Source organism: Buteo buteo, chromosome 13, assembly GCF_964188355.1.
Source record: "Buteo buteo chromosome 13, bButBut1.hap1.1, whole genome shotgun sequence".
Lineage (NCBI taxonomy): Eukaryota > Metazoa > Chordata > Aves > Accipitriformes > Accipitridae > Buteo > Buteo buteo.
This window is the reverse complement of record NC_134183.1, coordinates 37679829-37697019: the sequence shown is the minus strand read 5'-3', so window position 1 is coordinate 37697019 and position 17191 is coordinate 37679829. Positions and strand designations below refer to the sequence as shown.

The 17191-nt window shown below is 46.8% G+C and overlaps 1 protein-coding gene across 2 annotated transcripts in view; it reads right to left on the bottom strand.

The window, feature by feature from the left end:
• The window catches only part of HCN4 (hyperpolarization activated cyclic nucleotide gated potassium channel 4), a 104148-nt gene that overhangs the window by 31040 nt on the left and 55917 nt on the right, over positions 1-17191 (bottom strand). For both annotated transcript variants that reach the window (XM_075043993.1, XM_075043994.1), the window contains exons 3-4: positions 10110-10271; positions 1306-1524 (exon numbers count right to left, since the gene is read on the bottom strand). In XM_075043993.1, coding sequence (XP_074900094.1) covers positions 1306-1524; positions 10110-10271 — 381 coding nt within the window. The remainder of the gene's footprint in view (positions 1-1305; positions 1525-10109; positions 10272-17191) is intronic.

Sequence of the window (17191 nt, the reverse complement as noted above, 5' to 3'; positions counted from 1 at the left end):
CTGGTCATCTTTGCTTTCACTCTCTGCCCTACTCTCTTTCCAGGGCCCAGCATCGTAATCCTCATGTCTCAAACCTGTTCTTAGGCCGTCTAACAAATCCTTTCTCCCACCTCCACCCTGAACCAAAAATTCACCTAACCTGTGCATGCTAGCCATAGTTTACCCACTTGAATAACACCTACCCTTTCACCTAATCAAACTGCACCTGGCAGGGTCAGAATAGGGCTAGCAACTAATTCTTCCTCTTCTTAATCTTCAGATCAAATGTATCCATAAGATCCTGACCAGAAGACCTCCTCGCCTACAGCATCCTCAGCCCTACTAATCAAGGGCAGTTACTTTTGTTGATGCCTAAAAGTAACCTACAGCCTTTGTGGTGAAGTCCTTTCCTCACCTCTGAGATGCACAGGCCCTTGCTCTTAGTTGCACACAGTCACTCTTCAATTAGCTCTCCTGTTTTGTGGAGGTGCAGGCCTACTGGTTCAACCAGAAGTTAAAGGCAGAAGTTTTGCCTGTCTATGTCCTAAAGGTAAAAGTATCATTGCACCAGCAGCCCCTTTGCTTTAGATAACAAAGTGTCATTGTACACATAGCAATATACTGAAGGCATGGAAAGAGGGAATGAACTGATGCAGTTCCATGAGATACCCCTCATCAGCTGAATCACAGTAACTGACCCTGTTTGTCCCTTACCATCTTACAAATTCACAGCATCACCTTAAACCCACCACCACCAGTTACTGCTGCTGCAGTGGTAACCCGATCAGTTGTGACATTTCTGTCTGTGCCCTACATTATGCAATTCAACAACTGTGCAATTAATTTGATAGCTACCTGGGGAACCTGTTTGGAGCTCCTGAGCTTTGATCTGTGCTTTGGGGTTTGTTATGTAGTTTCACTCATGAGCACTGAAGTGAATAATCCAGATACTTTTAAAGAAAGTACTTGCTAAACAAAAGCTGCACATTCTGGAACATTCACTTGGGATTTGAAACAAGATCTCGGAAAGGAAAAAGTGACTTCCAATTTTAGATACCAGTGACATTGATAATGTTGATCTAACAAGACAGTCAGAGACAACAAGAATCACCCACTTGCCCTACTATTATTCATCTGATCTTGCATCTATTTCCTCCTGAGGGTCTGTTTGAGCGAACGGATGGGTACGATTACCAATAAACTGCCATGGTGACAAAGACACCGCTCCTTTGGCCTTTCACATGGGTCACTGACAGGCCTAGCTTCCTCCAGACAGTGCGTAAACCACCCCTGGGTCACATAAGGGTTGCAAAGCCCAGTCCTTACCTTCTCCTGGTACTGACGCCGTGAGGAGTCCAGAGACTGGATTAGGGCTGTGGCATGGCCGATGAACATGGCATAGCAGGTGGCACCGACAATCATGCTCAGCATAGTGAGCCACACATCTGACATGCCAACGGGCGCCTGCTGCCCATACCCAATGCAGAGCATGTGACTCATTGCCTTGAACAGCGCATAGGAATACTGCTTCCCCCAGGAGTCATTCTAAAGAGACAGATAGACAGACAAAGCTTTAGCAGTGGGACAAGACATTCTCTGAGATGTACACATTTCAGAAAAGGATACCTAACATTAGATCCAAAAGTCCATGTTTAAAGCACCTCTATATGTTAAACAAGAAACTTAATTCTTTGATGGCTTGGAAGTGCTGGGCACAGTCAATTTTAAAAAAAAGCCCAAATTCAGTCATCTGACATTAACTGACTTTGGCCAGGGTTTTTACAAATTCCATGTACTCTTTCCAGCAAAACTTTCCAGAAAGGAAGCCAGACAGTCTGACACACTGGTAACCTGGGATAAACTTAGATGATGCATTGGGATATTTTCAAAATGACCCACATGTGGGAGAAGGAACTGAAGCAAATGATTATTTCACTGGGAAATGGACTTTAACAGAGAACTGGTAAAAGACAGCCTGAGCAAGGTTGCCAGCAGCAAGATCTTAGAGTGGGCAAAATCACTCCCCAGCAATTTAGGAAATGGTCAGGTTATCTGGTCATTACCTGAAGAGATGGGAAGGGCAGAAAATTAAGATGATAATGTCCAGACGGCAAGTTCTTCTCAGTGTAAAACAGGGCTTTTTTCAAGGAGCTGAGAAAACTACAAATGGTCTCATTTGAGAGATGCAATAAACCACTGTGAGAAGCCAGCTGAAGTCAACGGCTTCTTTCGGACACCCTGTGCTCTCCCACTGCAACTAACACAAGAAGCACCTCAGCAATCATGGGGTAGGGAGGAAAAAAAGCATAAGTTTCATGATAATTCTGATTAGCTTGAGTTCATGGAACAGCTCAAGGTACATTTACTATCCTGTGGGTATTACATGCTAGCAAGTCCTTGCCACAAAACCTTGTAAAATAAATGCACTGTCATCACACATAGCTATTACAAGGTATGTGAAAAAATACCTCTGCTACAGTGACATTCATTGCAGCACATAATCTGTATATTCATCAGTCTTCTTTCTGTTCCTAGGAAGGTGTTAACATTATGGCTATAGCTGTGCAGATACGTATACCATGGCAACTTAGAAGGTCATTGTACAGAAGGCCTGTACAAATAGACAAGCAATACTTTTGTGAACTCCCTTCAGAGAGAAGCAGCAGCCTCCGCACCACTGACCAGCAATGCTGGGAACCCTGGAGTTTACTGGATACCTCCTTGGAGGTGTCTAATCACATTCAGGCGGATGGCTGATGACCTCTCTGCAAACAGCTCTCTGAGTGTCACTAACATTGATGGAAATTTTTCAGTAAGCTTACAAGTAGTAAACAGAAGCAAAGCGTACTGTTGCTGTTTGTGAGCTGTGGCAAAGAGCTGGAACCTCTGGAGAGTGTTAATGCTTGGTTAGGAGATAAGCACATGGACAAAGACAGGCGATAGTGTTACCCTGGCCATATTCAGTTACATTATGCAAGACAGGCCTGATTCACACTGCAACAAGAAGGGCAAAGCAACAGAAGTGGCAGCAAAGCGGACACAGAAGCAGCAGCACATTCACAGCCCCAGAAGAGACTGCTCCCTGCTGGCGCCAGCCTGTCTGGGCTCACCTTCTGAACAAAGCAAGAACCTGTTCACCTCCTGCACTGGAAAAAACTACCCTTGAGTCAACAGAGAGACAAGAGACAATGTGGCCATTGGTGTCCCTATTACTGGCTGTGCAGCTGGCTTGCCAGTGTGTGAGGAGTCGCTGCCCAAAGGGGAGCCTTGCTACAGATGAAGGCAAAGAGCATTAGCACTCTGCTGCCCACACAGAGCAGCAGGAAGGATCCGACCACGGGTGCTGCCTGAGGTGTAAGCACCAAAGGAGTGAATCTGCCTGCTCGTTTGCCTCAGCTGTGTCTATGCTGTGGCCCCTAGAGTCCTGGCAGAAGAAAGGGGGGGGGGGGGGGGCATTTTTCTACCACCCAGGTCTTGTGTCATTTTGCAGACCCACTTCTGATCTGTGAAGGCATCAAACATCTCACACACCTGACACAGGCATCCCTGCATCTTCACTGTTAAAATTTCCAGGAGCCAGAGTCCCTTTCCCTCAGCCCTGTAGTACTAGCAATCATAAAGCCTTGGCCCCTGCACTTACGGAATGGCAAATGCTGTAAACTCTATGGCTTTAGCCCATCTATGGTCCATGCTTCAGCAGGGAAGTTGTCACCCTGAGACAACAGGCAGGAGCAGTCACACTTGACCAACCTTTGCTTAAAATGGTGTACCACTTGTAAAGGTAGGCAGGACATTCACAGCTTTACTGGGGAAGAGGCAGTAGTGCAGGTATCCTATCCCATCCCTTCCTTGTTCAATTAATTCCTTTCCCATGCAGGCATTTCTCACTGGACATTGCAGAAATGCTGCTGCCTTCCAAGTTCAGTGTGGCAGTAGTTTAACAGGGCAGCACATCTCCACAACAGAATTGAGAGCAGGGAGAAAAGAAATGCTAAGCTGAAATTCCAAAGGGAAGGTGGGGAGACAGAGTAAGAATAGCTGAGCTGGAATTTGATATATCAGGTAACTGGCTGCCAGGGTCTTTAATTGCCATGAATGATCAGGGCCTAAGAGGAACATCTGGGTATCAGGCAGGTTCAAGTTTTAAAAGCCATTCTTCCAGCAACTTACTGCTCAGGAGTGCTGCTTATGAGGAAGCTTGCCAGTATTCTGTAGGGATTAGTCATCCAAAACTACAACATCCAACATCATTGAGCCTCCATTGCCTGCAGAAACACTTCTGGCTCCCTGGGAAGTCTACACTTACAAGTCACAACCCCAATTCCCATCAGCAGCATGGCTCCCTGTGAGAACAGCCTGCTTCGTGCCAGACTGAGGAGATTGCTGAGTAATGACAGACTGAGGGACAAGAGCTGGAGAAAAACATGGAGTGTTTAAAAAGATATCCTGAGCAATGTGGTCTACTGGGAGAAGAGATCAAGGGCTGCTGAAAGAGAGGCACTTCCATGAAGGGGAAACCTTTCAGAGCAATTACCTTTAGGACACAGCCTCCGAGCTCTTTGAGCACCTGTAAAGAGCACCGGATCCTCCTGGCACAGTCTATGCGATGACTCTTTGCTTACAGGTCTCAGTATATCTTTAGTTTTTAGGCCTGCTCTACACTCTTATGTTTTCCACAGAATAAGCAGGCAGGTCAAGAATGCAGCACTTTAAGCCAGACTAGTAGTAGTGGTTCCAAATGTACCGTGGACCAAGTTTACTAGCATCATGGTGCCTTATACTGATACAGCTTGTTTCTGTAAGAGCCATACCCCTACACTCAATATACCACTATGCCAGTCCCCGCAGTGGGAGGGTTGTACTACTTCAAATATACTGGAGTGGTTAAAATGGCCCATTAGGGTAGGTAAATGAGGCCTTAAACTGCAGAAAGAAAATCACTCCTTGTTAACCAAATCTCAAAGCAAGCTAAAATGGAGCTACAGATCTGTGCTTGAACATAGTCAAGAGGGATGTTATCTCAGACACATGCCAGGCACTAAGAGCATTTGCAAAAGCGAGTTAAAATTACTTTGAAGCTGTTTCTCAGACTAGCTTGTTTTTAACATCCACACTGGCAGTACTATAAGGGTTTCTCTGGGATTAGTGTCTGGACTGCAATGCCTCTGCTCAGATCCACCCTTGAATACTTGGAGACATGTTTCTGGAACTCTTCAAAGGCAGTGTTGGGTTCTGCAGTATCTTAAAGAAGCACCTAAAGAAACGGTATGGTGTCTTACAGGATGTTCTGGGTTTGATGTACGTTTGAGTGCACCTGGTTGAGCCCTTACTGGAGAAGATTAGAAAGAGAGAAGTAAAGACACAGAGAAGTACTGGCAAATTCTTGGTGTACAGGCATAGTCCACAGGCACAATGTTATGCCTGTCTTACACTACTAACATTTCACAGTATTAAGGAGCTGTCTGTAGTGAAAGGGCATATTTCAATCTTGTGAACTCCTACGTTTGTCTCAGCAGTGATCTTATCAACAGAGTTGTTACTTGAGGGTTGCACCTGCACACCACTTATGTCAAGCTGCGAAATAAGGCCTCTGAACATCACTGCCCTCCCCTGGACAACACTGTAACTGCTGGGCCGGGAAAACAAACCTTCAGATCCAGTTTAAAGGAAGGGAATAGTGGGATGAGAAATGGAGATGACAGGTCGAACTTCACATCAGACAGAACCTGCCTGTTCTGGGCTTATTTCCAAGGAGAGCTTTGCATGGCCTTCACCTCAAAGAAGATATTTTCTCAGGACTATGAGTGCACCAGCCTTAACTGCCCCAGTCAGCCTTGCCTGGGACTGCCACCCATGCACCCATTGTTCCTGGAGCTCCATTTCAGCGCAGGCCTGAGCACCCAGACCTTGCCTGAGCTAGCTGTACCTATGCCCAGCCCTGGGCCCTGAACATATGCTTTAGCCTTGTTTCCAGCCTTGCCTCTCATCCGATCTCTTGCTGCTCCTAACCAGACTCCCAGGGTAGACCCTGGACATGACTGTCACCCTGCCTTCACTGAAATGGTCAATGGACCCTGTTATCATCGATTCTGCTCTGCCCACCCTGTTTCGGACTGGTAGGACTGTGCCCTAGTTGGCGAGGGCACCCTTGGCTCCTGGCTCATATCCCATCGTGGAGCAGCCCTATTCTTGTTGCTCACTGACAGACTTTATGAAACATGATAATCTACTACACAGCTTCATATGCCTGCTGAGTCAGCGTAGGAGGGATCTGCTGGACCAAAGACTTGGGGGGAGTGAGGAATCACACAGGAGATTGCTCTGTGTTCCACATGCTGCATCTGTTTCTCTTCCTCCTTTCTACCAGCAACACTACAAGAATGTGTTGGGGGGCGGGGAGGGGGGGTTTAAGATCAAAAGGAAAGCTACTCTCCTTCTTTTGGTAGAAGGGAAGATGGAAGACAATTAGCATTTCCTATGCAAGGTTGCTGCATTTGACATGGGGATATTTGCCTTCCCTGCAGGGTTTATCAGTTCAGCACAATACCCAAAGGAGTGAACCACATGTTTCCAACAGCTTTCAGGTCTCAGCAGAGCTCAGATTTCTCTGATGAGGAGCTGCCAGGCAAGGGTCTTGGGGAGATGCTGCTGCCCGCACACATGCCGCTCTGCAGCTGACTCACTAGCTTTTCTCTTTTTAATAAAGTGCCCTGTAGGGAACCTAATACTGAAGCCCCTGAGACTGGGGCTGAGCAATTAATACTGAAAACATCCTTCCCTGCCATTTTAGAGCCAGTTCAGAAAGAAGTCAGAGACTCACTCCTTGTACAATTGCTAAAGATGAAACATGGTGCATGTAGAAAACACCAAGATTAATTGGACCCAGGGATTTATCGAGCCCCCGATATGCTTTTGGCAATACCAGACCCTTCACAGATCCCCTGGAAGAGGATCAAACCTTTAGGAAACAGATGGAAGGTGATGAATCTTCTTTCCCTGCTGTGTCAGAATCAGAGCTGGTTTTACGGACTGCCAAGTGACTAGGTGGGAAACTCTGGTGGAAGAGCAGCACCAGCATACTCAAGGAGAAAGCCTCCGAAGCATCTGGCACCTCACTTTCAGCTCCCTTTGGCTGTAGCAGCTTCAGAAGATTCCTTTTTTTCCTACAGTGGTTCCCTCCCAGCTTTTTGGCTCCTGTGTGTAATCAGGGCAGTTGTGCACCAAGTATATTTATCTCCTCAAAGCTGCGACCAGGTCAGTACAGAATGTCCCAAAATCCAACCTACCAACTCCCTGTCACAGACAGATGCCATCCTGGCCTCCCACCTTCCAACCCTGTCCATCACAACTCTCAAATAGAGCCATTCTGGAAACTATCAAGATCTTGGCACCAAAGTCTGAGAACAGCCCAGACCACCAGTTTCTTGTTTCCTGACTCAGTGGCCTCTCCTATTACTTCACTATAGACTATATGTAAATTGTTGCACTAATCATGCCATCCAGATTCATCACTGGTCCCAATGACACATCTGGAAATCTTCTCAGGAGATTAGAGGACAGAACCTTAATGTGAGAAGAAACTAGCTGATTCAGAAGAACTAATTATTCTCTTTGTTAAATGTTCTAAACCCAAGCTATTTTGGGGCTGGCATATTCCTGTATAGCTTGTGGAGTGAAAGCCACCTGAACTATAGGTGGGGCATATAACAGTCTCTCTGGCTCTTCATCCCAGTTTCCTGAGGCTCCATTTCTGAGACAGTCACTGAGATAATAATTTTTTTTTCACTTTTATTAAGTGGAAAAAGTGAAGGTGGTTTAGCTGTAGAGGAGAAGCGCAAAAAATCACACAAGGCAAGTTTAATTCCCAGCTTCACAGGCTCTCAAGGCTGCAGCATGAGCCCTTGCCTGGTAAAGGTCTGCTCTGGATAGAAGCTTTCTACCCTGCCCCTCCTGGAGACTCTGCTGAGCCCTCCAGCCTGTGGGATGCATCCTTTCCCCCTCTCCTCAGTCTTGCTGCTAAGAAAGGTGCCTAAGCTAAATCTTTTCTTCCTTTGTCCTGTCTCCTGCCACCTTTCAAGACCCTCTCCCTTCACTACAGTTACCTTGATGGTCATTTATAGCCTCTGATCATAGTCTGGCCCAGGTAACTTTTTCTAGGTTATATGAATTTAGCTGTGTTTCCCTTCTCATCAGGCTCTGATCCCAATATGTTTGCAGCTCTTTGTTCCACTGGGTTACACAAGTGGTTTTCTGGCTTTACAGCCTGAGTGAAAAGTGTCCAAGAGCCAATTTGCATTAGCTTGTGCCATGCATTTCTGCGACATACTCAGTACAACCCCAGGTCTCAGACTGTTTTAGATACCCACCATTACAGTATTTACTTATCCTCAGAAGCATCTGGGGAGGGAGAGCTCTCTGAGACTCCCATCTGACTTGCCAACAGAACAGAGTTGGGAACTGAACCCAGGTGTCCCACTTTCAGTCAGTGCTCCAGCCACTGGATTATTCTTCCTCTTACTGCATGTGTCTGCCATTGTTAGCTATTATCTTCTGTGAAGGTTTTCCATGCACCAGTTACCAGTAGACCTGGTTGTTTGTTTTGACTCTTCAGGTCACATTGCAGCTTGTGTTGCAGCTCTCATCTGTTGGCCTTTGAGCCAAGTGTGCTACTCACACTTGTAACTCTGCAACCCTAGCTTTTACCTCTTCCCCCAGGGCTGGATGGGAAAAGTAGACAGAAGTTGTTGCCATCAGACAACAGCCTCCAGCCAAATGTTAGGGTAAAGGAAACATGGTTCAAATCTGCTGCTCTGAAGCTGTCCTGCAAGTGCACCATAGCCAAGTCACTTCATTGGATGGGGATGATACCTGTCTGCACCTCTGAGCTCTCCAGGATGAGGAGCTGTATGTCCTTTTGAACTTGAATAGCACAAGCACAATGGGGCCCTGATCTTTCATTGTTCCTGCCACATAAATAATAAAAAGGCAGCATGGGGGAAGATAAGGCAGCTGCTGCATGGGTTGTTCTTCCACTGTAGATAAATAAAGGGTTCTAGTCTCCAGAACTGTCAGTCTGGCACCTTTCAACAGCAGGAAGTGAATTATTATTGCAGAGGGAAGAAATGAATAAATAAACAGATGACTTTTTCATGGATGCTCACTATTCTCAGGCATGGGCAGCATGTGCCCACAGCTCTGCATGTGGGAGGCATGGGAAGTTGGCAGTTCTTTTATACGTTTTACATTTGTTCTGTTCTGCCCGACTGCCTGATTTTTTTTTTATTTTTTTTTTTAAGAAGAAATTGGCTGGGGGAATCTGGAGGTTAAGAGCTGCAATAAGAGGCAATTTTTTAAGCTTTGTCAGTTTTTGCTGCTTAATCAACTGGACATTGTCCCTTTGAATAAAAGATCCTGAATTCTCGGCGAAATGGTTGAAAGGTACCATGAACTCCCCGTGCATTTACCATATGGTATAAATCTCCCTCACATCAAACAGCAGAGTGAGCAGCACAGCTTGGGACATTATTGGGAAGTCTGGCTACTGATCCCATGATGGGAGGCCGAACTGTGCCTTGGCAGAGTCTGTTTCAGCCCCTATGGGATACTGTGCAGCTCCCCAGGGAGAAGGGTGGGTGATGACACCGACCCTTCAAGTGGATATGCAGCAGAAGGCTTAACAGTTGCCTTGGAACCAGTGATGGAAATTATGGATCAGTCCCGGCTATGGCTCTAGGACCCCCTCTGCCTCCTCCGTTCGGCTCAGAACACCCAGATACCAGCAGAAAACCGTTTCCATTCTTGTTCTTTGCTGTTTCCTGCCAGGAGGGGGAGCCTGGCTCCTGCCTTCTGCTGCAGGCAGCCCGCAGCAGGCTCTGCTGGGGCTGGTTCCGGCTCTGCAGCCCTGAGACTGTCTCGTTGTGGAGACTGCCTCCAAGGAGTCTCCATGCCCACAGTACCGTGGCTTTACAAGTGCCTCCTGGACAGTGGAGGAAGGCCCTAAAAGGAGGTGGGAGGAAATAGGAAGCTGGGGGATGCCACGTTAGTGCTGGGAGGTCAATGATGAAATGGTGATGCTGTGACCAAGGGCCTGGGTTTAGGGCCATGAGGGAGCAAGCAGGGCAGGCACTTACCACCATGCGATTGAGGGACACCCAACAATCATCAGGGAAGTCCTGCAGCATAGGCACAAGGAACTGGAGGCAGCCATCCCAGTGACACAGCAGCAACATCATCCCAATCAGGTTCACAATCCGCACCACCGCACTGGCCAGATCGTAGGTCATGTGGAAGATCTGCAGGGGACAACAGGGAGCAGATTAGATGGCAGCTCCCCAAACAACCAACCCAACATAATTAGATGCAGTACCAGGGTCAAGAACCTTGCTAAAGTAACAGAAAAGGCTGCATCAGCTCAGCTCAGGTCAGTCACAGTACGCAGGCAGAACCAGCTGAAAAACAGATTAAAAACCAAAATACAAAATCATAATCATTGACCCCTCTTGCCCTTTGATTTTGCCTTCTAATTTACATTAAAAGCTCCACAAGTCATTGTATAAAATAAATTGGTTGCAAATATTTCTGGAACATCAGCCACTCCTCAGAAATAAACTCTATCGTTACATGTTTTTAACTGCAATGCCCTTCTTTGATTTCTGCTGTTGCTGAATATATGCCACACAGTGACCCATGGTGGAAGCTGTCTTTGTACTGGATGTCAGATGCAGTCTCTGCAAGCATCAAACGCAAGAAAGTATGGCCTCAAACTCAGCAGCGACTTCTAGAAGAGGATCTGATTCGACTATTTTCTTGTATTTCTTGTATCCTGCTGCTATTATCACTTCCAGTCTTACGTGAAGGTGGGCAAGGAAAAGATAAACATGGCAGAGCTGTATAGCAGTCCTTAGCAAGGAAGCCCAGAAACCTGTCAACAGGCAACAGCAACCACACCTCTGCAGTCCATTCTCTAATGCAAAGGAAGTCTATGGCTGTGTTGTCCGAAGTGCTAGTCATAAACAGGACACACTCAGAAATCCAGGTGCCCTATTACCAAAGCTGCATATGCAGTCAAGAATTACTTGATGGACACTATTTTTTTCCTATGCGTGGTGTGTTGCAGAGACATTGGGTGTGCTTGGGCCTTTTATGCCCAGCCTTGTGATGACTGTTAGACACACAGGGCATGCCAGAGACTGCTATCCTGAGCTACGTATCCGCCCAGGTTTGGTTTTCCCTACCTTACAACATGCCACAGTGAGGAGAGATGGGCTCTGGAGAGCGTGGCTGGCCCTGGGTGGCTCAGCACAGAGCCCACCTTCTGGCCTCTTTTGCCATTAACACAGCTCATGAAGAGAGATCTTCAAACTGTCACTGGGCAATGGTTTGGATCCAGTAAGGACCATACACTTAGTCCTCACAGTGTGCTGGCTTTCAGCTAAAGAAGCCTACTGCATCACCCTGAAAACAGAGACCCCGAACACATCTGGTATCATCTCCCACATGCTGCTATGTCACCACGGCAATTTGTGACAGAGCCAGGATGGATGGAAGCCTGACAGCCATGCCCACAGCCCTGCCAACGTGTCCTGCCCTAGAGCCTCCTCTGGAGAAATGTTAATCACTGCTCCCCACACACAGTCTGGCTGTTTCTGGTAGAGGAGGAGTGAAATATTTGGACAGCTGTGTGTGAACGAAGCGGAGAAACTCACGGCTGTCAGCTGCTGTAGCTGGGCCTTCTCAGGAGGCCTCCCCATGGTTTGAAGGCACATACAGCCTCCCTGTTTTGCAGCCCAGCCCACAATCTGGTGACACAATGTCCTGGTTGGATTTGATGGAAGGGAACAAAAAGCAGAGGAATGTGAGGAGCAAAGAAGACTACTGTGAATCAGATGATGCTGCATGTCCCAGCTCTATTCCCACATTTCCACCCTGACCTGTAGGATGGTACGCCCTTCCAGGGTATATTTCAATCATCAGCTCTGTCCTAATGTGGCTACATCAGCTTGAAGCTTCCCACAGAGCTTGTTTACCCCACCCTGCAGCCCCTCTTGGTCTCTCAGTCCTGGACTCCCTAACAGCCCTTCCATAGCCCCTGAACTCTGGCCCACAGCCTCTCAGCTATGTTACCTGCAGAGTCCTCCTCCGCAGCTCTGCTCTTGTACCTCGGCCCTGCCCTGCTGCTCCAGCCCTGCGTGGTCACACTTTCTGTTTTCTGACCTGCCACCACACCTCTCATTACAGTGTGACTCCCAGTGCTGTTGTAAAACCGACCTCCAAGTGAGCCATGCAGAGCAGCACACAGTGACACCTATCCAACCTCACCATTTCCTTAGGGATGTAGAAGGATTAACTGTCAGTTCTTTGGATGTAAAACAAACCTGTAACCACAACTTTCTTATGGGGCACCAGGCAGTGGGCCCAAAGGCACAGAGACCCTGATACAGGCTTATATAAGACAGCAAAATAATTTTCAGTTTGCTGAGTTATTAATAAAAACTATGTGACTGAAACTGCCAGGAGAAGCATGCCTAGAGCTTCCTGAGTGCTGAACACCTCCAGAGCACTGCCTGGGCTCCACTGAGCCCCAGTGTAGGAAGATGGGCATGCAGGGGGGGTGACCCAGCTGCCTGGGAATCACCTCCAGAGGGGCAGGTGATTACCGAGGGAGATGACTCTCAGGGAAGTATCTGAAGCAGGGGATAGGCCATAGGCATGCTATGTGACTGTATGGCTAAGTCCATATAACTCCTTGCTGCTCTGACAGAGATAGTCCTGCTCCTCCCAACCACCCATGGCAGTATGTACCTGCCATCTTTGCCTATACAAGGGATCAGCCTCCTCTGACCCCATAGTGAGTCAGTTCAAGCAGCTAAAAAGGCAGAAAACTTTTGTTATAAAAGAAAGGAATCATGGTTTGTCAGTTTAGCTGCCTAAACTGGCTCATCACTCTGTTGTCAGAGCTAGCTGTTCAATTTGAATGCCTGTTTCCACAGCAGATATTAACACTTCTCTACCTAATCAGGATGCCACGAGGTCATATGCATTGAGAGATGCCAACATGCTCAATCCAGACTGGGAGAGAGCCACAGAAGAATGCTAGAAAGCAGAAGGATGAATGATTTGGATAACTGCTTCTAAACTCCATTATTTCCACTGCATCCAAGATGCAGGTGGAGTCCACAGTGTCACTTAGTGTGAGAAAGGCTATTCTAGAGATATTTCTGGGCTGAAAAGAAGAAAATATCCAAAATCCAGTATGAAAGGCTGTTCTAGGAAATCCAACTCTCATTGCTGATTCAATAGGTCAGTATGAAAGCTGAGAACATAATTCATAAAGAATAATTCCTACTGGTTTCATCTTTTCTTTTTTTTTTCCCATTGCAGAAATGATCATTCTCATTTAGATAACCCAAAGCGAATCCAACCTATTTGAGTGACAACCACAGGCTATGATTTTAATGAAGCCAGAGCAGCAATTTGCAGAAGGATCTCTGAATGGATCTTTTGTATCGCCAGGGTTTTACAGTGCTAATGACTTTTCCTCTCCCACCTATGTGTGTTTTTCAAATAGCTCCAGCCCTCCTGTACCCCAGGGAACTCCAGCCAGGGACAGGGAGAAACCCTGTCAGATTTAGGAAGTGCCTTTCTTCCTTTAATATATTAAAAGCAGAGAGTGAAGAGCCTGAGGAAATGGATGGTTTAGGGGAAACGTGAATGGATATGGAGCTTCTTATATGATGATTGGGATCTATTCTAGTCAGGCTAAGGCAGAAAGCCTTTATTCTTTGGTGCACCTCCGAAAAACAGGAATAAATGAGTGTGTTTGCTTCTGCCATTAGGCCCCACTGCCTCCTCTCATGCACTAACAACTCACACATTTGCTGGCAGCTGAGAATGGCAGGTCTGTGCAGAGTGTGTGTATGACTTGGCTCACAGGTCTTCCTTCACCGCTGGGTCACCACCCATCATGTAAGCCACCTGTAAGCGTAGGACCCAGTCTTGAAGCACAAAGGGGAGGAGAGTCCTGCCTCTGTATTAACACTTGGATGCATCTGCTCTTGTAGTGCATGGATGTTCCCAGTCCAGCACTCAGAGAGGCCAGGAGCTCAGTGGCCATTCAGGATTGCCCTCTAATGCCCAGCACTGACTAGGAGGGAAGGATCACAACTGAGCTGACACAAACTTCTCACACAGTTAGAGACAGCATCTGCTTTACGCAAGAGGGGATTCAGCTCACCTACTTTGGACCTAGAGATCAAGACTATATCATTAGAGTCATTGGATGAAAACACGCACCCAGAGGGTGAAATATCCAGTTTGTGGCACTTTTTTACCTAAGAAGGAGATGCACTGTGTCTCAAGAATTCCTGTTTCTCTCGGCAGCCCATAAAGTAAGCCTAGATAATGAACTCCAACTGTAAATGTCTGAACTGCAGATGAGACAAATCCAATTTCAAATGACAGTATCAGGAGTTACCAGCTCATGCCCACTCCTTGGGATACATTTGCATTCACATGCAAGAGAAAAATAAGAAACACTCGCTGTGCAGCACACAGGAATAACTGTGAAGGGGTTTGAATGAACACCTTTCACTGAGAAGCAGCTCCTACTATAAATAGGTGCCTGTGTTGCAGGGAATACTAACTCCAGTAGTGTGCTGGAGAGTGTCTAAGCCAGTGCTGCAGTGCCCTAAAGCAGTCTATATAGCTTGCCAGGGAGAGGTGGGGAAGAAACATTCTAGGATAGCTCATCCATGAGCAGAGGAACATGACTGGTAATTGGAACTTCTCTGGTTTTCATCATTAACACTCAGGGCTTTCTTGTCCTGTTGTAACATAACCCAGCCTGGGTCCCAGAGCAGCACACCGCCTTCTGCCCCTGGAACTGCTTGTGCTTTCCGGCTTTCTGCTGCCTGTGATTAGGAAAAAGGGAGTGAGGAGGAGAAGGACAAAGCACAGAATCATGCTTAGAAGCACCTCTTTCCAAGGGTATTCTCTGATAGAGCTAATATCCCTGTTTCTTGATTGTCCAAAACAAGCTGTGGCTTCAGAATCCCTGTTACAAAGTCGGCTCCGTCCTTCTAACCAAAGGACACCTTGCAACGCTTTCTGAAAGGACAGCTTGGGAAAGTGGGAGGATCAAAACTTTCCTCAACAAAGTCATCTCTGGTTATACAAGAGCTCCATCTTGGAAATCCCGCTTATACAGAACAAGCTATCGGGATCCTATCAGTATGAATCTGAAATCTTGTCAGCCTCAAATAACTCTGTACAGTACTCCTCAATTGGCTCTGTACTGCAGCAAGATTCCTCTAACCTGTTCACTTGAGCTGGAAGAAATCAAGGACACCTTGGAGAAGTGGGGGCTTGGCTCTGGCAGTGAAACAAGGACTTTGACTGAAATTAAAGTTGTATGCTTAATTAGACGTGTTGGTTTATGTTGGCACACAGCTCGGTGTGGCTATCCAAACGAACAGGTCACCAGAATTTCTCAGATCCTTGACAGCAATGTTGCGTTAGTGCGTCTGTCTGTCTAGGGCCATGGAGGCTCGACTACTCTGAGAGACTGAGAGCCCACTGAGAGGACGCTGCCAGGAATGCTGTGCAGGGCAGCAGCTCGGTCCAGGCATACTCTGCACCAGCCCTGCCAGGCCCAGGCCAGCTGCAGCAAAGCCTCCATCTCTGCGCTCAGCATACCAGCACGTCAGGCTCTGCAGGCTGGGGTGCGACTGCACATCCCTGCTGGCTCTGAGTGTCCTGGAGGTGCTATGCTTGAAATAAATGGGTTTTCCTGAGGGTCTGGGGACTGCGACGCAGAGGCATACTAATGATTCTGCTTGGAGCCTGCATGGCTGAGCCGGAGCTAAACACCCTGCCAGAAAGAGCTAACAGCATCCATGCTCGCTTAGCTGAACACTGGCTCTACACAGAACCGACTTCCATCCATAGGGTTTATGAACAGATTCTGCACTACAGGAAAGCAGTGAAACTGCTTGTTGCCTTTCACTACCTCTACCAGCAACACAGCAGTATTTCTGTAGCACTGCATCCAAACTAAGAAAGCCTGCTGGTCCTGAGCCAGTGCTGGTGTCTCTATCCACACTATGGTTAATATACAACTGTGATAAATCCCCTGTGGATAATCAAGTAGCTGTGACACTGCTCCAGCTTAATAGAAAGCAAAGAATTTACTCTTAATTTATGGCTTAAAAAACCCAAAGAACTTAAAAGGAAATACAAATCTCAAAAGAGAATCAAAACAGTATCATATGTCTTTCTGAGTGCTCGAGGGTCAGAGTTAAGTTTGTTCTGCTGTGAGGAAATACATGCTTACTTACATTTAAGAAGAGTATTTGTGGACTATGGGGAAGAAAGTTGACATGTCTTCCACTCTTCCTTTCTTTACTTGGCTTTTGTAGATTACAGAGGTAAAGATACATTTTCCTCACAGAGGCATTAGCTGTCTTTTCAAACCTAAGTGTTAATCTCTCGATGTACTAGGGATAGATGGTTGCTGTGAAGAGCTTTTCTGAGCCTAAAATACTATTAGACAGATTACTGTAGTGTTGTTGTACTAAGTCCCTGCATCATCAGCTACAGTGTCTCTGCACATCACCTATCTAATCACTGACTGGACTTCATCCTGTTTAGTTATGAAAACTGACTGGACAACAGTTTAAGCTCTTACTCATTCTGGCCAACATGCAAATTAAAGGCAGCTCATTGAAAAACCAGTGGTTTTGCTCATTGAGGGATCACTACCACAAATCAGTGCCAATTCTTGTGGCAAGGGGCAAAACATCACTTTCTCCACACTCAGCAAGAGTCTTGACTAACACAGCCCAGGTAAGAGGGGAAGGGTTTGGGAGCCTTGATGTGCAGATCCATCCTGGGATGCTGGAGAGAGGGGAGAGACAAACAACATGCAGAATTCGCAGTATAGGCTTCCCCTAGAATGAAAAGTCCTTTCCAGGCACACACAGCATTATGCACATCAGAGCACCAAAGCATGGAAGCCATGAGCATACACAAGGTGCACACAGAGCCCAAACCCCTGAGCAACTCAGACACTGTAAGGACACACAAGAAATCAGAGTTGAGAGAGAAAGGGCAGCTCCCCAAGAAATTCAGCCTGTTGAGTAAACGCACACCCTTGGGAAATACAATGTTTCAGCAAAGCGACACAAAAGATCTCAGCTGCTGTTTTCCCTCTCCT